The sequence below is a fragment of the Perca fluviatilis genome, chromosome 13 (assembly GCF_010015445.1).
Source record: "Perca fluviatilis chromosome 13, GENO_Pfluv_1.0, whole genome shotgun sequence".
NCBI classification, from domain to species: Eukaryota; Metazoa; Chordata; class Actinopteri; order Perciformes; family Percidae; genus Perca; species Perca fluviatilis.
In genome coordinates this window covers 11519308-11546518 of record NC_053124.1, presented here as the reverse complement: position 1 = coordinate 11546518, position 27211 = coordinate 11519308, and the positions used below count along the sequence as shown (strand labels likewise).

The window sequence follows — 27211 nt, the reverse complement described above, 5'->3', positions numbered from 1 at the left end:
ATTTGGAAATGTAATGGTCTTGTAGCCAACTGACTTGACCGCTGTGAAGGGTGGGGGGTGGGGGGGCTTATTCTTTTAAAGGTTATGCTTATTATTGGCAAGAGGTTGTTACACACATACAAACGCATCGCCACCAACTGCTTATCTACGTATTAAACACACCCTACGCTCAAATACTGTGCAGCTATGTGTTATATCCCTCGCATTCGCTCACAGTCATCCCTTCTCCCTCTCTCTCCCGCTCTCTCTCTCTGTGAGCATATCTCTCTCTTTCTCTCCCCTCCCACTCTATCTGTCTGGTGTGGCTATGACCTGTCTGGGCTTTGACGTATCTGTTTGTATTGTAACTCAGGCGATGGCTGCCTCCCACATCCGATTTATGATGCATCTTTTTAAGTAATATAAGCCTGTGTAGGAGCAAGCCAAAAGAGAGAGCTGATTAACTCTTATTTTTGGTGTGTGTGTGTGTGTGTGTGTGTGTGTGTGTGTGTGTGTGTGTGTGTGTGTGTGTGTGTGTGAGTGTGAGTGAGTGAATATATGCAGTCTGCGGGTGTGGTGATGCGGTCACCGCTACAGTAAAGCAGCGAGGGAAAGGAGGATGGCCGGATGGAGGAAGCGGAGGAGGGGGAGAGGGGGGAACAACGCCATGAATGATTTATTAGTCTGGCATTACTGGGCCATTCCCCACAGAGAGAGCAGAGGAAGATGGAGGGATAAATTGTTGAAGGATGGTGCCTTCAGGGGGAAGGAGAGAAGGGGTAAAACAAGAAAATAGGCAGATAGGTATTTTGTGGTAAGTGTAATGGAGGAAAGTATTCAGAGGAAAGGATGAAAATAAAGCAATGCAGCTTACAGTTTGGCTGTTGAATGTGTAAAGGGCAGAGTCCAGGGGTCAGGATAATGAGGAATTTTGCCATTTAGTGGCAGTACATTTTTTTCTCTTACAATTTTCATGCAAATAGAAAAAAAGAAGCATTTTCCCCAGATCATGTTTTTCTTTGGAGAAAACTGAAATGTAAGTTTATCATCATGAAATCCCTGAAACCAAAACTATTAATGAAATGAAAATTGTAGCACATAATAGGCCTTTGGTGAAGAATGACTTTCATTAAGTCATAAGTATAGGGATGCACTCATCTGACTTTTTCTCCAACAATAAAAAAATTTGCAAAGCTCTCTTTGTGCGGCTGATTGAAATCATTCTGCTATGTGTAAGACAATGTTCAGTAAACGTTCTATTTATGCTTGCGTCACATTTTAATCCTAGCGTAAGGTGTCTTACTCTGCATCAACCTCATAACAGGCACAGCCAGCCTGTATGAAGGCCTGGTCACACCTGCATTCATTACGGAGACATTCTGTGCTGAAATTGATTCGCTCCAATCTAATCGCTGCAGTTGGTGGATTTACTCACAAGGGAGAAGTAAATCCACGGAAATGTTTCGTTTTCGAGTTCAAATTGGTGAACTTTGACCGCTAAATTTGCGCAGTTGACCAGTAGCAAGCCGTGCTGACAGTGCTGACCTTTGGGGGAATGGAGAGCAGGAAAGTCCAAAATGGAGGAAGCCAGCTTAGCTTATTGGCTATGCTGAACCATTCACTTTTATATCGCCCTCTGTCCGAGTACAAGAGAGGAATGGTTTGCAAACAGTTATGAGACAGGAGTCAATGGTACAACTATATCCTTCGAATAAACTGAGTCACAGCGTTCCGGGGATGGGAGAAAAATGTGCTCTGGTTAATTGGCATTTCTTTAAACCAATCACATTCGTCTTGGGCCGTACGGAGCAACAGCGCCGTACGGAGCAACAGCACCTCTGCGAAATGGCCTCGGGAAGGAACCTCTTTTGGTGGAACATGTGTATGTTCAAAGGTTGTTTTAGTCGTGCAACAGAAAACTCGGATTCATCCAGGGACATCCGGCGGAATATTCGGCAGCACCGGAGAAATCCCTGAAGTGGAACGTTGTGTGTGTTTGTGTGTGTGTGTGTGTGTGTGTGTGTGTATATATAGACTAGCGACTGAGCTAAAGAGCTTGCTAAACTGACAGTTAGTAAGCTTGTTAGCACAACCAGCCTTTTCCCCTCCCCTTATTTTCGTCGCTACCTTAAGCTAGGTTTATGGTCGCCGTGGTGGTCATTGCACCTCTGTGTTTTTGTAACTGCACGCGCCGCGCGTGTTCCATTTCAACATGCTCGGCTGGGAAATCTGGCCAAGCTGGTCCGTCTGTACAAACATCTGTACGATTGTTCATGTGCAGGCCCCAGGGAACGTCAAATGGCCCTAAATTGTTTAAAAAAAAAAAAAAAGACAAATGCATTGTGGAACAACATGAGAGATCGCTTTGTCAAAGCTGTCTCATGGAAAGATTGACGGAACATCCAGAGGCAGACAGTAATTTAGACTTGGAGATAAGCGACAGTAACGTTAATAGAGTAGAATGCCATGGTTGGCGGTGTGTCGGTGTTTACCATGGAGGTGTTTACTATGTTGCCAGGCAGCCTGCTTTCCTCAACATCCGCTCTCTACTTCTTCTCTACTACTTCTCGCTTATTTACAGGTCATTTTGTTTGTACACCCCCTGGCATTTTGGAGAATACTGCAACAAACAATGGGTTGAGCATAAACTTCTCCATGCATGCTCATAGTTGGGGCGCCATTTACGGAGGCCCGCGCCACGGTGGCTTGCCTGACTATAATCAAAGCTTTAGGGGTATGGAGCACCGATACCCAGCCCTAATTTTCACAGAGCCAGGCTAGCTGTTTCCCCGTTTCAGTCTTTGTGCTAAAGTTAATAGCCTAGAAATCTAGACACACCCTAGCGGCAGCAAACTTAATTTGCAGCCAGGGGGGGTCTAGGCACTCTCCGTTGACTTGCGAGCTGGAAAAACCAAACTCTGGTCAGGCCAATCACATTGTGTATAGAGTCTGTGGGCGGGGCTTATGGCTGCTGCTGCTGGCAACAGCGGTCTTCTGGAAGACTTGGAGTTAAGCTTTTCTTTGAGAAAAGAACAAAGAACGGCACTGAAGTCATTCTTAAAAAAGGAAGATGTGTTCGGAATTTTGCCGACCGAATACGGCAGAAGTTTAATCTATCGACTAGCTTCGCTACCTTCTTCGTTGCTCTGCCTGGTTGTAGCGCTATCCTATTGCGTGCAGAGGGAATTTGAAAGACAACCGTTTATCCCGCCCCTCGGATTGAGCTCCGTCAATGGAGAGTTCCCAGACCCAACATCTTGATCTGGGTCTGGCTTGTCAGGCTATAAAGTTAAAGGAACAGAGTGGGATACAACACTGTATGTGGAGCAGAGCTATCTTGCCCACTTAATCTCAGTATAAGCGTGTGCATACCTAAATAATTATACAAGGAAAATAAAATACACAGGAAATAAAGCTAACTTTTTAGATCTTTTGCATAGGCTATGGTATGTTCATCTGTGGTCTGAAATCTCTGGTATTTTGTATGTACATAAAATACTAATACTGGCAAACCGATACATTGGTCTAAGACTACTCTGAAAGGTCTGCCTTATCCCCCTTTATCTGCTCTTGGCTTTCTCTGAATCTGATTTCATGTCTCAATGAGTGTTTGTTCTCTCCGTCTCTTTCTTTTTTCCTCACCCTTCTCTGTCTCTCTTGCCCTCTTTCTTTCACTTGGCCAGGCTCCCCCCTTATTTATGTGGCAGAGGAACAGCTGTCTCGTGCAGGGCGTAAGGTTGGCCAGGCAGGCCGGCTGCAGGCTCTGCAGAGCTCGAACACTGAGCTCATTGTCTCTCTCTCTCTCTCTCTCACACACAGACACACACACACACACTCACACTCACACTCATTCCTCCCTTACTCGCACACAAGCCACACGGTCACATCCATTCACATCCATTTAAAATCAAGACAGGAAGGAGTAGGCAGCTGACCCCACAATAGCTGGGTTTCCATTGAAATACACTGGTGTGAATTACAGCGTTTGGAATTAGAAAATCTCAGTCCCTCCAGGATTTCGCGGCCTTTTTTGAGATTGAGATTTTTTTTTTGTATAGTTCTTAAAATAAAAAATAAAAAGGAAACTTGTTTTGGGGAGAATAAAATTACTCTGGGCTGAGATTTCCTAGTAACCTTACCAAAAAGGCTCAGGATGCTGCAAATGTTGGTATAATATGAAACTGGCTGGTGGATTTAAGACAAAAAATAATAATCTATTGAATGAATCAAATTTGAACATATGTGTCAGTGGCTTGTTGATCTTTACATTGTTAGTTAATTACCTAACCTGGCCTGGGACACACATTCATACAGTTTGATAAAAGGACTTATTGGACTTTAACTTATCATTGCACTACAATCTAGTCAAACACAGTCCTCAATTAGGTCATTGTGTCGTATCTCCGGGTTTTTCCTGCATCCACTGTGTGTGTGTGTGTGTGTGTGTGTGTGTGTGTGTGTGTGTGTGTGTGTGCGTGTGCGTGTGTGCAAGCGTCAGTCGCGGGGTGAACGGAGCAGCAGCCCCACCCACTGCAGAGAGCCGACAGCCAGGATTGAAACGGCAGCAACTTCAGTGACTTTTAAATCGTTAGGCAAGGCAAGGCAGCTTTATTTGTATAGCACATTTCAGCAACAGGGCAATTCAAAGTGCTTTACATAAAACATGAAAGAGCAGTTAGAACACAATTAAAAACAATTTAAAAGACAATAATACATTTTACAGTGCAGTATAAGAATTTAAAGAACTGAGAGATAAAATACGCGAATAAAGCACATTTAAACATTACCCATGATTGACCAAAACTTTATAGTATACTATTTCTTTTTCGTTAGAGTCTCCATTGATGTTAAAATGTTAACAGGTTGGCAGGACGGTCTGAAATGTTTTGCACGGTCTTTTGCTGTACGTTTTGTTGGTAAATGTGAGACGTTCGAGTCTCGTCTTCATATCACGAACGAGGAAACGATCAACCCGTTCTCACTCCCGCTCGGTCAGTGGCTCTCAGGGTGCACGTGGGACTGCTGCGATTGGTTGAAGTCGCGAGAAACTTCAGGTTATTGGTCGAATTGGCGCGATCGCGAGATCGCGGAATCCTGGAGGGACTGAAATCTGAATGTTATGAGCGCATCTCTGAAACATTTCCTCAGTAACTTCCCAGAAAACGTACGCTTCCTCAAGTTTGTTTCGTTGATAATGAAATGAAACTGCACATTGAGACAGGAACATACTGTATATGGAGAGGAAAAAAAATATCTGTCCACCTCCTAGAAATGTTGTTCATGCTAGCAGTTCCATACATGCTACATACTGATACGTGCATGTTCTTGTTTTGGCCTCAGATGGCATGAAATATGAGCAGGATTATCTGAAACCAAAGAACAGCTCGGCACAAACCAATCCTCTCTCCACTTTTTGTCATCTTTTTGTCTCCAAATATTAAATAACAGTATTCTACATCTTCCCTCCAACCCAGATGATATAACAATGTCCCTTTTCTTTTTCTTTTTTCCATCATTTGAAATGTTTCCCTAAAACAATGCTTGACAGTTAGTCATTTAGTCACAATAAGAGGAAATTTCCTTTTTTTGTTGTGACATTTGCTTTCAGTATCTTCCAGAGGAGGTGTAAACACGATTTCTTTTTAAAAATCTTTGATTTCTTTCTGACTCTGAGCTCCAACATCGCCGCAAATTGCAGCTCATTTCCATTGCCTCGGCTGGAATACTTCATTTCTTCCTCATTTTCCTTCTCGTTTGCAGCTCCCCTGTAAAGCGTTTTCTTTTCTTCACATTTTCTACTCAAGTGGCTCTTTTGACTTTTCTGATTTACACTCCGGTCCACTTCTGCCTGCTTTTACTCTCTGGTCTCCTTGTCCTCGTTAAGGCGAAATTAAAAATCACAATCTGTTTTTGCAAGATTCTCGCACGAGAACATAGATATACGTACATTGAGTGGTGGTTACGTAACGGTTAGCTGTGGTCCTCTCAGTGGCAGGTAAAAATGGATGAGGGGGAGGAGGACAGATGGAAGAGAGGAAACTTCACTACTGCTAGAGAGTGAGTGAGAAAGAAAGAAAGAAAAAGAAAGAAAGAAAGAAAGAGGCCAGCTTTGGGATATCCAGGGGACTGTTAGCCAGTACGTTGAAGAAAGGATGGAGATAAAAAGGAGAGTGGGGAAAAAAAAGGTCAATTTAGTAGCGGTCAGTCATATCAACAGAGTTTGCCCAGTTGTCATGAAATCTAAACTTTTAAACCAGAACAGACGAGTTCTAAAAAAAGAAAAAAAAAAGAGTGTGTGTGTGTTTCAAAGAGAGCTTTTGTCTTTTAATCATATGAGGATGTGGGTTAATCTTCAAAATGAGACACACGTGACCCTTAGTCACTGTCTCTCTGTATCTCTCTCTGACACACACACACACATACAGTACACACATACAGTACACACTCACACACACACACACACACACACACACACACACACACACACACACACACACACACACACACACACACACACACCCCCAACCCGATGCCAACCTTCATCTCAGAGTATCGCTATCTGTCTTTTTCTCACCATCATTCTGCCATCCTTCTGCTACCTGCCATTCTGTCTTTACTTGTGTGTGTGTGTGTGTGTGTGTGTGTGTGTGTGTGTGTGTGTGTGTGTGTGAGACACAGAGCAGTGATGGCATAGGAGGGGTGGATAATGTGTGCAAATTTGTCAGGAAGCATCCTGTTCTCTGTAACAAGCACACAACACTCTTCTGTCTCCTCTTCTGTGTGTTCCTTTTCTTTTCGCTCTCATCCTCTCCAATGCTCCTTTTCTTACCAAAAAAAAAAAAAAAAACCTCGTTCCAAACCTTCATCTGCTCTCCATCTCCTTCATCTGTCCATCCATCCAAGCATCCATCCCTCCCTTGGCCGACAGTGGTGTCGTGCAAAGAAGCTGTGAATAATTTATCCGGCTGGGTTTTTCTGCCCTGCCCTGCCCTGCTCCCCACTTTTGGCGTGCCGTGGTGCTGTGTAACATTTGGTGAAGTACACGCAACTCTCTCACACACACACACACACACACACACACACACACACACACACACACACACACACACACACACACACACACACACACACACACACACACACACACACACACACACTTTCCCCTAGGATGAGATCGGTAACCTGCAGAGCTGTATTGATCACCCAAGGCATGTATGTTGGGTAAAAAAAGGTTGTTGCATTGAAACATAAGATTTAGACTAGTGGAAGACGATTGGTAACAACGTCAGGAGGTATTCAAGAGGATGTGGGCTCGCCTTGGAGCCCAAAAGACTTCCTAAGCCGAAAAACAAAGAGAAAACTCTCGATTTCGATTACACGTTATGCCTTACTCTGACAGGAACTTGCACACAGACTAATGTCTGTCTGGCCCAAATAAAGAACTGAAACTGTTTATAAAAAAAAATCTGTCCGCATTTAAAAAAAACAAAACCATAAACAAAATACTGAAACTAAATACAATTAGAAAGTGCAACTGAAACTAGGAAGGAAGATCATTTTTAAAAACTGTGATAACCTTGGAGTAATAAAAGTAAAATAAATTGATCATTCTCCAAGCCCTGACCCCCTAAGTATGCAGTTTGCAGTGATAAAGGTGGCAAATTTACCACTTCACTTCCAACGTGATATCATGAAAGTGGCGTGTATGTTTACGCGAAGTCATGACCTGTTATCTGTACGCATTTTGAGCTATCCGCGTGTATTTACGCTGTATACAGCAGACGGCAGTCTGCTGTATACAGCGTAGACATTCATTATCGTTATCGTCATACGTTATCGCGAGGCTACGGTTGGGTTTAGGAAACGTCACACGCATAGACAGCGGGTTGGGTTTAGGAAAAGAAGAACAGGGTTGGCTTTAGGAAACGCTGTTTGGGTTTAGGAAAAGAAGAACAGGGTTGGGTTTAGGAAAAGAAGAACAGGGTTGGGTTTAGGAAATGCTGTTTGGGTTTAGGAAAAGAAGAACAGGGTTGGCTTTAAGAAAACAAAAAACGTGGAAAGGAAACCTCACACGCATGGTCACATGCGTGTGACGCGATCCCCGCTCTCCTGGGTGAAAGTCAGCCTGCCTACGCTGATTTTCGCCCTTTCATACTACTCGCTACGGCGTCAATTAACACGCAATCGCAAGGTAATGTAAGTCAATGGAGGCCAAACGACTAACACGCAACAAAACGAGTATGCGTCTTGATAACACGCCAATAATGGCATACAAATTGGCGTGTCACACATACGCCACTTCATGAGATCAGTCTGTCAATTCTTAGTAACCTGCGCAACAATGGGTCTTTGTTTTCAGACAGCGATAGACAAAAGCAGGTTTCTCATTTCTTACTGCGACCGTCGGTTTTGCTTGCAGATTACATCAGCTGTAGCTAGCTAATGTTAGCTCAATTAGCCAACGTTAGCTCACTAAGCTAAGGTTACCTCCAATTAGTCGGTTAAAAAAACCAAACCACTGCCTGTTTAACTTAGGGATGTCACGGCAACCAACTCTTTCTTCAGTGTCATTTTCTAACCCTCCCATGTGTTAAGAGCCATCCACTCCAAGAACCATAACTATAACCATAGCTATAACGACGTGATCATCCACACTGCCCAACGAAAACAATCCGTAAACAGTGGCGTCAAGCACCAACTGCACGCTCCAGATGATAATACATGATACACTAATACAGCAGACGTTGCAACGTAAGATTACAGGAATATCTGTAGAAATAGCCGACATATTCTGGAATTTGTGTACATTGTACAAACCAAAAACATAAGGTTATTGTCTACCGGAGGTCCGTGAGGACGCGCTGCCAACGCCGCTTGCCTTTTGCTAGGCAACAGTGGCGAAAAGAGCTCCAGAGAACAGCGGATGAGAGCAGGTGGGCGGGTGTCAGATCTGCGCAGAGCACCAGAACAAAAGCACTGACACATCACTGACGCTATGATAATGACACAAGATTCACTCTCAGTGGTTTGTGTGACATGAAAATACTTCCAGAGTACTAATGTTGGAAAGTACAAAAATATGCAGAGCCAAAGGATCATAGCCCCACGGAGTGGAAAAGTCACGGATGTCCTTCGCCACTGTCGTCGTTACAGTTGTGGTGTTGACTATACCATCCTCTTGAGTGATAACGATTTTAACTCTATATATTTATAGTTATAGTTCTTGGTGTGGATGGCCCTTTTATCTGTGTTATTCTTATCCTGAAATACATGTCTAAAAATGTACATGGGATTTATTATGTTTTAGTTTTTTCCCATGGTATCGAATTGGGTATCGAGATATCGTGGGATTTCACTGGTATTGGTATTGACTACTACATGTTGTGACATAGTTTAACTAACTGGTCAATTCAGGTTGCAGGTAGGTGTGCTTTCAAATCGTAAGCCTCTAATATTGACAACTCTTAAAAAGAAAAGTTAGTGGCCTCTCTCATCTTTCCACTACTACCTATCCCAGCTGACCTAACTTCACACAGATTTTGAAGACGGTCTGAAAAGCTCAAAATAACCACAATGCATCGTAATCATGAAATACTCATGATTTTCACAGAGGGGAAAAATAAGCTCATGAGTTAGAGTCAAGAGTGACTTCATTAATCCATTCTTTCAGGCTGTAAAAATAATACTTGTGTCTTCATTTGGGACTGTGCTTCAGTAGCCGATAGCTGGCTGTCGGGCTGACTAAATTCTGTATTTTCCTACTCTGAATTATTGAACAAGAAAGCGCTTCACCACGCTCCTTCTTTTTACTCAATTCAAGGATGAATCCAACCAGAGGTTTCAGCCTACAGGTACAATTGTTTGTGAAGTGTTTGACTCAAAGGGAATTTATTAAAGTTTTCCTGGCAATCAACAAGGCTGATTGCTCACCACTTTCTGAGCCACACACACACACACACACACACACACACACACACACACACACACACACACACACACACACACACACACACACACACACACACACACACACACACACACACACACACACACACACACATGCATGCATTGAATGGTTGATAGTAGACTACACACAGATATAGTGCCGAGGACAGGGCCATAGACGATGATAAATGAGGGAAAATGTTGATATTTTGTTGTTGTTGATATCTACAACCCGATTATTGGTCATGGTAAATTGTAAAACCAATTAAAAAAAAATTGCTGTACTAGCACGGGCTAGGATGTTGATCCATCCATATTTACAGCCATTTACATCAAAGTGGTTTGAACCAATTTGATTTGACAGATCAACCGACACGTCCATGCGTTGATGTTGCAGCACAGTAAATGCACCAATGCCATGTTTCTGAACTGCTCTTTTACCTTTGAGCTTTGAACTTACCATGACCCAATAATACAGTTATATACTATATCTGCATTCTCTTTTTTTTTTTTTTTTTTATCTTTTTCATTAGTTTACTGATCCACCAACCTGATGGCATTGAAACAACAACACAATCTTTATTGAATAAGGAGTTAGCAGCTGGTGACTAACCTCTGTCAGCAGCTTGTCAGTTTTCTCCAGTCCATATAACCAATGCAGAAACCGACATTAATCAGGAAGTGTTCATAAACTCCAAAAGGATTCTTATCAGGGTTGGATTTTCAGAATGATCAAGGACAAGGAACAAAGGAAAACAAGACTTTGAAGTCTAAAGGACAAAAGCGGCGTCTAGAAAGACAAGTCAGAAAGCTCTCTTCAACCCGAGACATCCTTTTTAAAACTCTCCACTATTGACTCTGTGTGAAAACCATGACGGACTACTGTATATGACACCCAGCTGACAAATTACATGAGCGAGTCCCCCTCGCTGGTAGATGATAAAAATGGACAGAGGAGGTGTGTATCATAATTTGCACACCTCTTCGGACTACTGTATATGACACCCAGCTGTCAAATTACATGAGCGAGTCCCCTCGCTGGTAGATGATAAAAATGGACAGAGGTGGTGTGTGTCATAATTTGTGAAATGGTAAGAGCCATTTCACATGGACGACATACAGCGCTCCTCATTCTTTACTCCATAACAGCCTGCTCCCAGCTTCTCACACACACACACACACACACACACACACACACACACACACACACACACACACACACACACACACACACACACACACACACACCCTTCGCTATCTCCTGCTCGTTTTGTTTTATGGATGCTGTTTTTTATTCCAGTGTTGTCCAAGGATTCATGCTTTCTAGGACAAAGAACTAACATTAAACTTCCGTTCATTTGGTGCATTAATGTAGACTTTGAGAATTGTACGCAATTGCTGTTACAATTGACTTTTTTTTTTTTTTTCTCATCCATTTTATGTTCTTATATGATCGTAATTATACCTGCCTACAAAGCATTTCTTTTTTTAATGATGATTCGCAATAACTTCATGTTTTTGTGGTTCTTTTGCATCCCCTTCAGGTGTACCAGGGCCTCAACATCATCACCAATAAGGTGACAGCAGAGGAGCGCGCCCAGTGCAGACATCACATGATCAGCTTTGTGGACCCGTTGGTTAGCAGCTACACGGTGGTGGACTTCAGGAACAAAGCCCTGGCTCTAATATCCTTTCCTAGAAACGTGTGAAAGCAGGGGAACAATGTTTTCCGTAACACCTCTCCACACGCTGCCATCACCCCGTCACGTCTTCCCTCCCACATGTTTAAGTGGTAACTGTAGGGAAAGAATTCTAATTGGTGTGTGTGTGTGTGTGTGTGTGTGTGTGTGTGTGTGTGTGTGTGTGTGTGTGTGTGTGTGTGTGTGTGTGTGTGTGTGTGTGTGTGTGTGTGTGTCTGAGAGAGAGAGTGTAAGTGAGTGAGAGAGAAGATCTGCCATGTCCTCGTTTTGTCAGCATGTCTTGCTGCAGATGTTGCACTGAAATTGAGAAGAGAGATGACTAGAGACGATATTTATAGAGGAGTCCGCACACACACACACACACACACACAGGCCAGTCACACCCTCCCGCAGACACTGGCCGTCACACAGATGTGGAGAGAGGAGGCGATAACTAGAGGCTGTATTAATAGATCAGGAAGACACACACACACACACACACACACACACACACACACACACACACACACACACACACACACACACACACACACACACACACACACACACTCACTAGTGCGGCGAGGGGCTGCGGTAGCTCCAAGAATAGGCTCAGTGCAGCGCGAGCCCGCTGGTGGGACGAGGGAGAAATGGAAAGAGATGAATACAGATTAGTAGGGGTAGAAGCAACGTAGAGGATTTTAAACTGTAGTGCAGGAAAGAGAGACGATGGATGGAAAAATAGGAAATCGGGGTGGGGTGGGGTGGGGGTGGGGGGGTGCGTGTAATAGTTGTTGAGGGCTGAAAAGCTCGAAGTTCAAAGACGTAGGGCCTAATGACGCATCATCAGCTATCAATCCTTCACTCAACATGCCAATCACATAAACTCCCTCCTCGCCGCTACAATCTCTCTCTCTCTTTCTCTCTCTCTCTCTCTCTCCCCCTCTCCCCCTCCCTCCCTCTACCCCTCCCATCTCCTGCTCCTTGCCTCTGCAAACACAGTGATGCAGCCTTCTCTGGCATGTGTGTGTGTGTGTGTGTGAGATAGAGAGGAGGGGAGTGGCGATGGCTGATGAGCCTATATCTTGTTTGACTGGTTATTTGATTATCCCTGAGTAGAGAAGGTGGGCGAGGGAGGAGGAGAGAGAAGGAATGGTGCAAGATTTGAGCTGATACGACAGAAAAGCAAAGAGTAAGGGAAATTAGGTGTGGCTCTGTCTGTGTGAGCAGGAAGGTCTTTTCACATTCCAATCCAATATTGATATTTTTGTGTTGAGTTAGGATGTGAACCAAACTGAGTGGCTGATATTGACTTTGTGATAAAAGGACAGTATTGACTCTTTTGCCGCAGCTAATGATTATTTTCATTATTAATTAGCAATGAATCAATTCCTAATTTGGCCTATAACATTCTGGGAGATATTATTATCATAGAACAATGATTCCCAACCTGGGGTTCAGGATCCCTCTAGTGGGTCATAGATATATCAGAGAGGTCATGAGATGAGAGGTGGGAAAGAACAAAAAGCAAACACAAATTTAAATTAAATATTTTTGTGAAATAAAGGATAGTTTAACCTCGTCCACACCACACCAAATGACACCTCATACACACCTTATATTAAAATGACTGAGTGTGTCATCATATCAGCCACACTGCTCTCAGTTACCGTACATGCTGACAAGAAGAAAGAAATCCACCGAGTCCATACATTCATCTTAATACTGCTGTTGCAGTCCTCTTTATAATGTTACAGTCTATTATTGACCTTAAGTGTTATTGTTTTTGTTTATCAAGTATTCAATTCAAATTTTATTTGTCACATACACAATCATACACAGTACAATGTGCAGTGAAATTCATTGTGTACTTGTTCCGGCTCAATAAAAACAATAGCAATAAAATCCATACAAATAGTAATATACAACACAATAGATGTTCAGTATCCTGCTGAGGCTTTTCTTTTATGGGCCACATACTGTTTTTATACCTGGAATCATTAGAAGGAGCAATTCCAGCATGTTAAGGTTCTTGGTTTAATGTTTAGCAGCACTTCTGTCATGATATATAATTCAGTTTTCCCTTTTCTAAACATTTTCACATTAAATATTCTGAAACAAACTTACTCCCACATAAAATGAGACTGCCAACCCAATGCCACATTAATATATAGGCTTTGTTCCCATTTATATTCTATGGAACTATACTTGTTCTGTGTGTCTGTTCACTTGAATGTTTGCTATTATTTGAACACTTTATTTTAAGTAGGAACACTCTGAAAATCAGGACTCAATTTTATGCCTAATCTGTATTCTCACTGTATTCTTGAATGTGCATATCATATAAATCTGCCATTTAACACATTCCTTTTGAAAATTACAGTAGACATTGAAGTTCCCAGGGACTTGTATGCAATTTACCAAAATGTGACTTACAGCCTCTTACAGTGACAGATTGAATTACATCCGGCTGGAGTTGCTTTTATGCCATTACGATGTGAATGCCATGAGCTCAACAGATCATTTCAAAATGGGTTTAGTTGTGGTGCATTCATGAAAAACTGTCAAAATTAGAAACCGGTGAAACTACCCTGGAATTCATGTACATAAAATGTGCACAGATCAGTTTCCTCCTTAACACCCTCCAACATAGATGACATGCACAGCAGAAACAGACTGCCAGTCGTCGTAGGAGGAACAAACTATTACATTGAGTCTCTGCTGTGGAGAGTCCTGCTGGATACAGGAGTGAGTGCAATTCAAGTACACCTCCTTTCATCCTCTATGCCGCTTTGACACTGTTTATCTCATGATGTATTCATTTTTTCTTTCTCTTCAATTACTTGTTTATGCGTAAAAACAAGCACTGCATTAGGCTACAGTGTATGCTGCCTTCAGGGTTTGATGATGTAGTATCAAAAGTAGGAGTATAACAGGGGCATTTGAAGGCAGCCTGGGCCAATTCTAAATCACTGAATGAAATGTGTCTCACAGCAGGAGAACGAGGAGCCAGGGGACGGAGAAGATGGAGCTCCAAACAGGAAGCTGGAGCTGGAGAAACTGGGAGGAGCTGAGTTACATAAACGACTGGCAGAGGTGGACCCCAAAATGGCTGCCATGTTACACCCAAATGACAAACGCAAGATAGCCAGGTGATACCGTGGGTATTGTCTTCAAAACTAACTTTTTTTTATATATATATATATATATATATATATATATATATATATATATATATATATATATATATATATACACAGTGCCTTGGTGAAGTATTCGCTTTCTGAACTTTTCGACCTTTTGCCACATTTCAGGCCTCAAACATAAAGATAAAAAACTGTAATTTTTTGTGAAGAATCAACAACAAGTGGGACACAATCATGAAGTGGAACGAAATTTATTGGATATTTCAAAGCTTTTAAACAAATAAAAAACTGAAATATTGGGCGTGCAAAATTATTCAGCCCCCTTAAGTTAATACTTTGTGTCGCCACCTTTTGCTGCGATTACAGCTGTAAGATACGCTTGGGGTATGTCTCTATCAGTTTTGCACATCGAGACTGACATTTTTGCCCATTCCTCCTTGCAAAACAGCTCGAGCTCAGTGAGGTTGGATGGAGAGCGTTTGTGAACAGCAGTTTTCAGTTCTTTCCACAGATTCTCGATTGGATTCAGGTCTGGACTTTGACTTGGCCAGTCTAACACCTGGATATGTTTATTTGTGAACCATTCCATTGTAGATTTTGCTTTAGGTTTTGGATCATTGTCTTGTTGGAAGACAAATCTCCGTCCCAGTCTCAGGTCTTTTGCAGACTCCATCAGGTTTTCTTCCAGAATGGTCCTGTATTTGGCTCAATCCATCTTCCCATCAATTTTAACCATCTTCCCTGTCCCTGCTGAAGAAAAGCAGGCCCAAACCATGATGCTGCCACCACCATGTTTGACAGTGGGGATGGTGTGTTCAGGGGTGATGAGCTGTGTTGCTTTTTCCCAAACATAACGTTTTGCATTGTTGCCAAAAAGTTCGATTTTGGTTTCATCTGACCACAGCACCTTCTTCCACATGTTTGGTGTGTCTCCCAGGTGGCTTTTGGCAAACTTTAAACGACACTTTTATGGATATCTTTAAGAAATGGCTTTCTTCTTGCCACTCTTCCATAAAGGCCAGATTTGTGCAGTATACGACTGATTGTTGTCCTATGGACAGAGTCTCCCACCTCAGCTGTAGATCTCTGCAGTTCATCCAGAGTGATCATGGGCCTCTTGGCTGCATCTCTGATCAGTCTTCTCATTGTATGAGCTGAAAGTTTAGAGGGCGGCCGGGTCGCGTAGATTTGTAGTGGTCTGATACTCCTTCCATTTCAATATTATCGCTTGCACAGTGCTCCTTGGGATGTTTAAAGCTTGGGAAATCTTTTTGTATCCAAATCCGGCTTTAAACTTCTCCACAACAGTATCTCGGACCTGCCTGGTGTGTTCCTTGTTCTTCATGATGCTCTCTGCGCTTTACACGGACCTCTGAGACTATCACAGAGCAGGTGCATTTATACAGAGACTTGATTACACACAGCTGGATTCCATTTAACATCATTAGTCATTTAGGGCAAAATATGGATCATTCAGAGATCCTCACTGAACTTCTGGAGAGAGTTTGCTGCACTGAAAGTAAAAGGGCTGAATAATTTTGCAGCCCACTTTTTCAGTTTTTATTTGTTAAAAAAGTTTGAAATAGCCAATGAATTTCATTCCACTTCATAATTGGGACCCACTTGTTGTTGATTCTTCACAAAAAATTACAGTTTTATATCTTTATGTTTGAGGCCTGAAATGTGGCAAAAGGTCGAAACGTTCAAGGGGGCCGAATACTTTCGCAAGGCACTGTATATATATATATAGCCTGTTCTGCTACACTGTTAGCCATGTTTTGTCTAGCTAATTTGTTGCTCTTGCTAGCTAGCTAGATAGTAAAAAAAAAGACTACTAGCAACATCAGTGAAAAATGGGGCTGGGAATTTTTCAGTTCCTTAAAATAGACGCTGTGGTCCCGACTTAGCAACAAAATAGCCCGAGCTGCTAGCTAAAGCTAGCCAACTTCCAACTAGCACTTTGGTAAGTTGATTTTGGTCGTTGTTTGCTCTTGCTTTCTGGCTGTGACTGAAATTTAAATTGTAGAACAATCTCGCAGTTCTTGAGTTTCTTTTATAATGCAACATATTTGTGTTTCTCCCAATATCCAAACACACCAAAAATGAAGTTATTAAGTTGTATTATGTAACAGTAAGAGCCCCCACCAACTGTATTCTTGCCCGCTAGTGTAAATGACCAAAAAAAACATACTGAAAATCATCAAAATTAAAACATAGATTTTATTTCTAGAGTTAAATATGAAAATATTTTCACTTTGTTCAAGTTACATTGTATTGGAACCATAATGATCTGTTAACATATTTTAACACTGCTACATGCTTTAATGCTAGCGCCTCGACTCAACAGCGTTTATATAATCAGGAAAATGCTTTTTCCATCTTTGGGATAATATGGCGTGTAGTGTTTGTGGGTGGGTCTCGTGGACAGTTGTTTATGTGAGTGGCTCACGATATTGTTGAGTTTTCTCATGTTGTGTGAGAGGTCCTGAAGGGCCCAGGCTGACAGTCACAGTGTCTGGCCTCCACCCAGTCCACACTGACAGGATGTGTGTGTGTGTGTGTGTGTGTGTGTGTGTGTGTGTGTGTGTGTGTGTGTGTGTGTGTGTGTGTGTGTGTGTGTGTGTGTGTGTGTGTGTGTGTGTGTGTGTGTGTGTGTGTGTGTGTGTGTGTGTGTGTGTGTGTGTGTGTGTGTGTGTGTGTGTGTGTGTGTGTGTGTGTGTGTGTGTGTGTGCACACACGGCTTGATGAGTAGCAGTCAGCGCACTCTGGTCTTTTGTGCAAGCAAGTTAGGTTACCCTGTTCTTCTGGATGACAGGAGATGACAGGAATCATCTTTTCTTCATAACCTCAGAGTGCAGGGAGGCACGGCCAAAGGGTCTGGTTTGGATTTGAATTGATCTGAAAAGTTAGTTTAGCCCTGGCTGAATGTTAACTGTGTGCTGGTGGTCTCATACAAGAGTATCTTGTTTCATCAAAATGTATTGTTTTATTTATTTTTCTTACCTGTCTTGCTCTACTGTTGATGGTGTGGTAATCATTTGACCACACTCAAACTAGACTCTAAATGTATGCCTAAGAAGAGGCACTGGATTTAATGGATGAGTGGATGTTAACTCTAAATCTAATCTACCCACTGAGACTTGGATGTAAACTCATAGTCTACTGATATACTCATATACTTTTAGTGATCCTAGACATTTTAATCAAACAAAATGGAAAAATAAGAAAATAGTTTGCGCGGTTGTCTATACAGTGGAAAATTCGACTTATTGTTTTATTCAACCACAACATCTCTGCTTGTATGTTTATCTACAGGAGTCTTCAAATCCACGAGGAGACCGGCGTCTCCCATAGCCGCTGGCTGGAGGAGCAAAGGGAGCAGGAGGGAGGCGATGGGCTGGGGGGGCCGCTGAGATACCCAGACCCCTGCATCTTCTGGCTGCACGCTGAAATGGACGGTGAGGGGGGAGGATGGATTTCCTTTTTACCGTTACGGCTATTTATCAAAATAGCATAAAGTGCAATGTTGCTATGGGAGCTTCAGCGCAGCATGAACTAATTGTTTACGTTTGTTATATTTCTCCCTCTTTGTTTCCCCTCCAGCTCTAGACAAGCGGTTGGATGCTCGTGTAGATGAGATGCTGTCTGCCGGACTCATAGAAGAGCTCAGAGACTTCCATGTTCGCTACAATCAGCAGAAAGTCCAGGGTGACAGGTAGCAAATCAGCTGCAAAACACTTCCACCCTCCTAAAGGGACAAAATCAACCTGCTCGTGAATTACAATCTTTTAGTGCTGTCAAATGTTTGCTTAAGGCAAAAAACATTGGGATCAAAGATATTGTTTGCCAGTTGTTCTGTTTTTGTAATGAGGGGAATCTTGTCAAAGTAAATGTCACATGATCTCAGGATGACATATATTTGATGCTGAAGATATTTCGTTAAAAGTGTACTGCATGCATTTTTCACTGCACTTCAATAACGTTGTCGCACTCACAATGGAACGTTTCAAAAAAGGATCCCAATTGATGAAGCAAAATCTGAGATATTGTCTTTTTTTTTTTTATTCCATGCATTCTTCTTCCTCGTCAAAACCTGGTGCCTACATTACCAACAATGCAACTCGACCGCCAACGGTTCAGTTGCATATTCAGGCGATTGTCATCAAACTTGTAACCCCAGCCGACACTGACTCATGTGACATCATTTGAAGCAATTTATCTGGAGACACAAAACATACACATGCAGTAAAACCTGCAAACAGAATTTGATGTGTAAAATCAGCGCAGTTCTCCTTTAGCACCCACTGGGGAATGTTGCGTTGTCCTCCCTTCACAAAGCCAAAACATGTCACTACATATGACTTGTGTTTCTAGCAAGTCATCTAGCAAATCTTTTACCTTTTTTTTTTAAAATTGCAAAATCTATCTAAAAAATGCGGACTGGGATTTGAAATCTGTTATGTCTGCCAAAAACGTACCTCATACTTGGCTTTGGCGCAGTTGTCATTGCTATTGAGCATTATGAGGTGGCCTGAGGATTCAGTGTCTCTGCAACATGTTCAGGATCACATTCTCATCTTCATATCTAAATGAATGCTCCAGACATTCAGGCTGGATCCAGACTTTACGCCTCTCTTCCGTGTAACTAGGGCAATAGGAGTGAAGTGAACTTGGTCAAGCAGCAATCCAGTTATTTTTTTTCTCCTTCCCAGTCTGACGGGTCACTCTGTTCTGTATGCAGTCGTTTCCCAAAGGCCTGCAAACTAGTTTAGATTCAGCCTACTCTGTTGCGAGTTAAGTTCAGATGGGACTGATATTTCTTCAGGATGCCCAGTGATTATTAATAATTGCAGAGATAAGCCCCCTTCATAGGACATTAGCGCTAACAGGGGAGGCTGGTGATCGGTGCTTATTACCTCAGGGCCTCACGCTAAATGGCCATTCTAGTGGCCCTGGAACAAATGACTCGCAGTGCTATGTAGTCTGTTAAATATGCTTTTTTTTTAAGTTAAGGTTAATATGATCCAGTTTGATATTTTCTCTTTAACACAATTACCAAGTTGTCCCTGACATTTCCTTAACAGTTATCTCATGACCAGTTGCACGCTGGACCTACGTCATCAGTGGTATGGATCCACTGTTTCCTACGGTACACTGTGGGTGGTGTGGTGTGGCGGTGTCTCTGGGTTACCATGGTGCATGGATTTAGCATTTGCGTCGTAATAATTCCAACCACAGGACCGAATTTACAAAACCAGTCCTATTTTTAAATAAGAATTTTCTGTGTTCTGTATGTGACATGAAGCATTTATAAGCATGCGTGTGGGCCTCACTGATGGCTGAAACAGACAGGCTGTGGGTCTCTCTTGGCAGCACATATTGATATTGTATGTGTGTGTGATGGGGTGTGGCTGTGGGGAGTTGATGCATTGGTGGAACGGTGCCCATGAAGCTGCCAATTCCCTTTTGTCCCTCCTTTCTTTCATCACCCCATCACCCCATCCCACCTCATGCACCAGCAGCCCTCTCTCACTCTCTCTCTCTCTCTCTCTCTCTCTCTCTCTCTCTCTCTCTCTCTCTCTCTCTCCTCTGTCTCACTCCATTTCTGCCACTATTGCCCCTCTCAGCAATCTGATCCCCCCACACACACACACACACACCTCTGTCTGTATATCTGTCTCTCTCTCCTTTACCCTCATGTCTCCATCCCTGGCTGGCTGGCTGCTGTGGCCAGACATCAAGGACAAATCTCTCCCTCCCTTCCTCTGTCTTTCTTTTTCTCCCTCCATTGACTCTACATTTCCTGTGCTCTGTTGCTATTCTCAAATTTCTGTCTCTGCCTGTCTAGCCAGATTTATTTTTGTTATTTCCTCCTCTTGTTTCTCCTACAAGTGTAAATGAAGGACTAAGAATAGTAATTATTTTTTATTATAATGGTTGCTGTTTCTACAGTGTGTTTTTTAAAAAGCACATAAAAGCTCTCAAGAAAGTGACAAAGTTGATAGCAAAACCGGTGAACCAGATGAGGATGAAAAATCACTCACAGCCAATAATGATCAGAAACTGGGCAGATCATTGTACAATCATTGTGTGATATTATCTGAAGAAATGCAATGAAATTACAATTTTAAACTGTGTGTGCTATTTTCTTTTAATCAGGCCTATGGGAACATGGCAGAAAGTTCTCTAAAATTACAATTTAATTGTACTTTGAGTATTTATCAGTCATGTAATCGGGGATATGAACAGATAATGCGCTCTGAACATAAACAAACAGCATCCATTGTATTTTAATGATTTGTGATCGCCATCCATAAATCAGTTTGAAAATAAAAAAAGGTCAGATTCAGACTTTTTCTTCAGTATCTATACATTGCAAACATGATCTGCTGGTAGATTTTAGATCTTCATAAAAAACAAAACAATCAACACTCCAAACCAATTTTTCATTCATCTGGGCCTTCTGTCATTATAAACACAACCTCCAGTTTCTACAGAGAAACTACTGAAGACACTGGTGTATTCCATTAAATAGGTCATTTTTCATTCATCAACTGTTACGCTAGAAAAACATTTTCTTGTAGCAGTAAAAAAAAAAAAAACGGCCACCACGGCTGACCCCTGCTGTTTTTGCAATCACTCCACATTCAGAAAAGGTTCAGGTCATTGAACTTAACACGTATACCAATTGTAGAGCTAATACTAAAATCTGAAAAGGTACAGTCTGGGCCAGAACATGCAGCAATGCTCAAATTGGGGTGATATGGGCTGACATTGATGGAAATGTTCTGTCTTTGCTTCTCTGATGAGGTAACCAGTGGGCTTCTGCCCTAACCTGATGTCACCTAGGGTCCCTCTGCCACTGTCATTCAGTTTTTTTTTTTTTTTTTTTTTTTTTTTTTTTTTAATGTCATTCTGTCACTTTGTCCCCCGGAGGGTCTCACATCTGCTCAGACTGATTCTTTGTTCAGGGAGGGAAGGAGAGATAGAGGAGAAGGAGGAGGAGGAGAAATGAGTCACCACAGGGTGTCTAGAAATGTCAAGTTGGAGACGGAAACTTAAATAAATAAAATATACGGATAAAGTTTCCTTTCCTTTTACTCTCCTCTTCTTTTCTTTTCTCTCCTCTCCTCTCCTTTCTTCTCTTCTTTCCTCTCCTCTCCTTTCTTCTCCTCTCCTCTCCTCTCTCCTCTCCTCTTCTCTCCTCTCCTCTCTTCTCCTCTTCTTTTTTCTCCTCTCCTCTTTCCTTTCCTCTCCTTCTTTTCTCTCCTCTTTTTTATTTTTCCTCTCCTCTCGTGGTTATTTTTTGATTAAGAAAGTAAATTTTTTGTTTATCTGAGAGGTGTTTTATTTTTTATTTCATTTAGGTTTTATTTTTCTTGACTAGATTTTTGATTTTCGTGATTGTGTTTCTTCTTTGAAAATGGTCCGGTAAAGGGACTCTGAAAAGCAAACCTCTCCTCTCTCCAGTCAGAACTATCAACAGGGGATTTTCCAGTCGATCGGTTTTAAGGAGTTCCATGACTACCTGACGGCTCCTGAAAGCAGCACTCAGCAGGAGAAGGACACGCTACGAGACAAAGGTCAGAGAAATACCTGATCAAAGTCACAGAGATGGATTTAGATTCACCGACAGTTGGTGGACTGCTTGACGGATCGACCAGAATAATCTATTTAAAGATTAGTTTTCTCCTGTCTCCCCTTTTGTTCTTTGACAGCCTCCTTTTTTTTTTTTAACTCTTTCTAGGTGTAGAAGCTTTGAAGATTGCCACGAGGCGTTACGCCCGCAAACAGAATAAATGGGTCCGAAACCGCTTCCTTAAACGTGAGTGCCCTTTACCCACCTCATGCAGTATGGGTTTGTTTTGGGTGCGTTTGTCCTACACAGTCCACTTCCTTAGCAATCAGCACTCTCTTTAACAAGATGAGATTCATGCACTCCATTAGATGCGCAATAAGCCGCTCGGACACCGTATTGTTCCAGCGTACAGAGTGTGTAGTGTAGTGTGCGTGCGTTTGTATTTGTGTGTCTGTGTGCACAGCAGGATTGGGGCCAAGTCACTTTCAAAACAATCCTTACATGACGCTGTGTTTTTTTTGTTGTATAATTTGCCAACAAATGAGAACACCAGCTCAGTTTTGTAGGCAGTATTCAAATTTGTTTATTTTGAGTTACTCATCACACCTTTTTTTTTTTGTTGTTGAGCTGTTTATAGGTCGATTTTAAATTGAAAACCTTTCAGTTGAAAATGCATTTTTCTTCTTCATCACTTTCCTAAGGATTCACTTTTTACAAAACATGTATGGCCTTCTTAATATTTTCATATCAGTAAAGGAATAGTTTAACATTTAGGAAATAAGCTTTATTGCTGAGAGTTAGATCCGAATATAGATACTACTCTTATGTCTTTATACTAAATATGACGCTACAGCCGGGAGACAGTTAGCTTAGACCCTGTTTCCACGTACGTGGTTATTTTTACAAACGGAGACATTTCCCTTCGTTTGTGCCCTTCGTTTACACGCAAACGGAGAATTTGCCTTTAGGCAGCCGAGAGAGAGAAAGAGGAAGTGATTCGTTGCTGTTGTTGCTATTTTCGGGATTCTGATTGGCTGACGTGGGCTTGAGCTTCTCGTTACACTGCCACCTACAGGTTTGGCGTGCTCTTGGCTGCATTGACGGCATATATATACACGGGTACGTGTAAACGAACACTTTTCTGAAAACTGACAGCTGTGCACAATGTCATTTTTGAAAACGGAGCGGTTGAAATGTCCGTTTATGAAAATAGCCGGCCACGTGTAAACGTAGCATTAGTGTAGCATAAAGACTGGAAGCAGGAGAAAACCGCTGGTCTGGTTCTGTCCAAAGGTAACAGAATCTGCCTAACAGCACCCCTGAAGCTTACTAAATAATACCTTATATCTTGTTTGTTAAATCCGTATAATAACTTAAATGTAAAATGACAAAAAGTTGTTGTCTTTTACAAGGGTTTGTGTGCCCACAGAGTCAGTCTAATTGTTTCCAGTGTGTAAGCTACGCTGAGCTAAGCTAACCATGTCCTGGCTGTACCTTCAAATTTAGCTTACATTTATGAGTGATATAGACCTCATAATCTAAAAGAATTACTCCTTTTTTAATAGTTTCTTATTTTTCTAACAAAAACTTCAATACTCAAAATAGCATGTTGATTTGAAAACCTTAGAAATAAGAGCGCATTTGGTTGCACTGTATATTTAAATTGTGAAACCAGATTACTTTATTTACTGGCACAACATTGGATTTGATATTATGCAGCGTGTGTGAGCTGCTGTGACGTAACCGAGGAGATAATCTTTCAAGATCCATCCCGTGTATACACCTGCAGCTAAGACCCTTGAATGCTTTTTTTTCCCCCCAGCACCAAGTCCCATGTGGCACCAAATGCATAGCAATGAACTATAGTGGTTGCTTCTGGCACTGCAGAACGGATAAATGTACCCAACACCGCCAAAATCAGCCAGTGTTTGGCAGGTGGTGATTTCCCACCCAGGTCGCAACCCCTGGAAGTCAGACGTGTTTCAAAATGTATATAAAGGCTGTGTGTGTTTCTGTGAAAACTTGACCTCCTGGTCCCACCAGCAGCATGCCCTGTAGTAAACCGGCCTCCTAATCCTGTTAGGCCCAAGTGGCTTAGGCCAAGCCAGGCCCTAAACCTCAATACCCCTTATTCTGACTGCCCGCTGCACGCACCATATGGTCTTCATCACATGTGTCCCCTTGTCTGTGCTTTTGCACATGAATGTGTTTCTGTCTGCGTGTGTTGTAACCACCCTTAAAGACCCTGCTTAGACTTAACTCCGAACATTTTGCAAGACCGGTCTCTGCAAATAAAATCGGGCCGTACGGTACAAGTGGTAGCAGATGAGATCAGCTGTCTTTGCAGTCTGAAACTCTCTATCCCACCATGTCTCCCAGGAAATACTTAGCAGCAAAGCACGGGTCACATGCTGGCACTCATAGTACGCCCAACGTACTATGAAAATGTCCATGTCAGTATTGTTGTGTTTACGGAATATTCAAGTGTCAATTTGTATTAATGACCATTATTATGAAATCACATTTTATTTTCTGCCTCTGTTGTAGAGATTTGGTTAATGTGTACTCTGGCAAGAACAACATTCAGTGATGACAAGGAGAAAGAACCGCTCTCCAAACACGTTTTCTAAGTTTTGAAGCTAATCGACAGTACAACTGGCCGCAGATGTGATCAACTCTGAAGTGTTAGAAGTCAGAAACTCCTCTAAAACCACGATGTACCATGAGAGTGTCCAAGTCAGTGTTGTTGTGTTTGCAGAATCTGCAAAGATCTTAAGGTGTTAGGGGGAAATTCTGATATTTGTCAACTTGGGTTTTAGTGGGCGTTCAGACAGAGATCAGTCCTGCATTAAGAAAATGTGAAATTGAGGGCATGTTGCTTCAGGTACCAGTCAGATGATGAAACACCATCCAGAAAGTTCCGTCTGACTAATGGAGCTATGAGTTTAAAGGCATTTCGGCTGCCAAAACGCAATGGTTTATGGATAATATAATGAATGGTTTTACAGCTTTCTTTTACTGCAAAATTCACATATATAATATACATATAATGATATCACAGTGACAATCATTTTATCTTTTGTCGTGACACTCTGGTTGATCCGAGCAATGAGCATGAGCTCTTTACAGCTTTCAAAAAGCATTGAACTGAAACCATCCTGAACAGCCGTCTACAGACCAACTGTAAGTCAACTCGGAAAGTAGTTCCCTGGAAATTCATGTAGCTACCATAGTGAACTGCATAGCAGGGACTACATCTTTAGTATGATTTCTGTTAAATTGGAGTATTTTGGAAAGCTTTGACCCAACAAACATTATTCTTGCTGCAATCCATGCTACCCACATTTCTACATCCGAGTGTGTGAGTAAAATGTAATGTTAAATGCTGCAATTTTCCTGTAAAAGATCTTGTTTACTGTCCCCCCTCCCCCAGGATCATAGTCCCACATGTTAATACTTCAGACAGCCTTATCCTTGTGCCCTCCCCTGGCTGGGATTGCCCTAACCCAGGGTTTTGCTCTATAACCCCGCTCATCCCGCATTTCTGTCTGCATCGTCCGTGTTCACCTTGCTCCCTTGCTGTGACTGCTGACCTCTTTTCTGTTCCGTCTGAGCCCCACACACACACACAGACACACACACACACACACACACACACACACACACACACACACACACACACACACACACACACACACACACACACACGCTCACACAGATGCCGGCAGGCCTCAGCTGAGCAGGCTAATCTCTTGAAGCATTACAGACTCGCCAGGAATTCACCCCGACCACACAAACTCTGGCAACAGGGTCACTGGAGGCTAGGCAGACCAACCCCACGCATGGGTCAATGGGAAAGACAAATTGGAGATGACAGAGGGCCTTAGTCAGGCAAACACCATGAAGTCGGTTAGAGAAGCTAGAAAACGACCTAAACCGCTACATGTAAATATACATAACGCAGTAGCGCATGCCTTGAAGGTACAAGTTTAACCTAGTTTGACCGTTCACAGATTTCAGCGACGAGCGGGTGGGCGCTCAGTGTCTTAAATACTTTTCTTCTTTTACTGGGTACGTGGTTCTTGATGGACTCAACTTTGGTTACTGTGGGGATTAAAGCACCAGGTCAACCAGCTCAAATTAAATCAAGCTTAATTGGTCTTGCCTTTAAGGTGTAAGCTTAGTGTGTGTGTCTGTGTGTCTGTGTTTCTGTGTGTCTGTGTGGATATGGGGGAATGGTTAATTAGTTTATTTAATTACCTATACAAAAAAAGGTAATTTGAGGTTATATTAATGTTAATAGGTGCCACATTTAATGCGGAGGGTGCCAGCCAGGTTTTTTTGTTGTTTTTTAATTCCCCCAAAGACATGCGCACCAGCACACACACACACACACTGCCTGTAGCCAGGATACGCAGTTTTGCTTGACTGAGTCCCTGTGAGTGTTAAGTAACAGTGATGTCAGTATCTTTTAGTCCCAACTGAGTGAGTGAGTGAAGGATAGAAGGAGGGACACCGAGAGAGACAGAAACAACACATGGGTAGCTGGGTGGATGGAGAGCGAAGGTAATCTGATCTATCTGGCCCAACAGGTGTGGGGCGAGTTTACACCCCTGTTTTCTAGCAAGTGCAAAGCTTTCATGTACGCATACACACAAATGGAAACCTCCTCCAGTGGGGATAAAGTCAAGTCAGGGTTGTGGTCGCCGCAACGACCTTTCTGTCAACTCCACTAGGTGGAACGAGACAGGAGAGGGCTGGAGAAGATGAGAATGACACAGAGGGTTAAAAGGAGATGCAGTATATTAAGTACCTTTCCATCCATCCACATCCTGCGTATCCACAGAGGGACAGAGTTTTCAGGTTATAGGGCTGACCCTGCC

General features: G+C 42.4%; 1 protein-coding gene across 4 annotated transcripts in view; it reads left to right on the top strand.

The window, feature by feature from the left end:
• trit1 (tRNA isopentenyltransferase 1) overlaps nucleotides 1-27211 on the top strand; it is a 41635-nt gene that overhangs the window by 5937 nt on the left and 8487 nt on the right. For 2 of the 4 annotated variants that reach the window (XM_039820943.1, XM_039820946.1), the window contains exons 2-9: nucleotides 11469-11609; nucleotides 14253-14351; nucleotides 14598-14755; nucleotides 18065-18207; nucleotides 18353-18464; nucleotides 19834-19875; nucleotides 22220-22332; nucleotides 22497-22574. In XM_039820943.1, the coding sequence (XP_039676877.1) occupies nucleotides 11469-11609; nucleotides 14253-14351; nucleotides 14598-14755; nucleotides 18065-18207; nucleotides 18353-18464; nucleotides 19834-19875; nucleotides 22220-22332; nucleotides 22497-22574 (886 nt within the window). The remainder of the gene's footprint in view (nucleotides 1-11468; nucleotides 11610-14252; nucleotides 14352-14597; nucleotides 14756-18064; nucleotides 18208-18352; nucleotides 18465-19833; nucleotides 19876-22219; nucleotides 22333-22496; nucleotides 22575-27211) is intronic. The other 2 variants (XM_039820944.1, XM_039820945.1) reach the window with 2 other exon arrangements.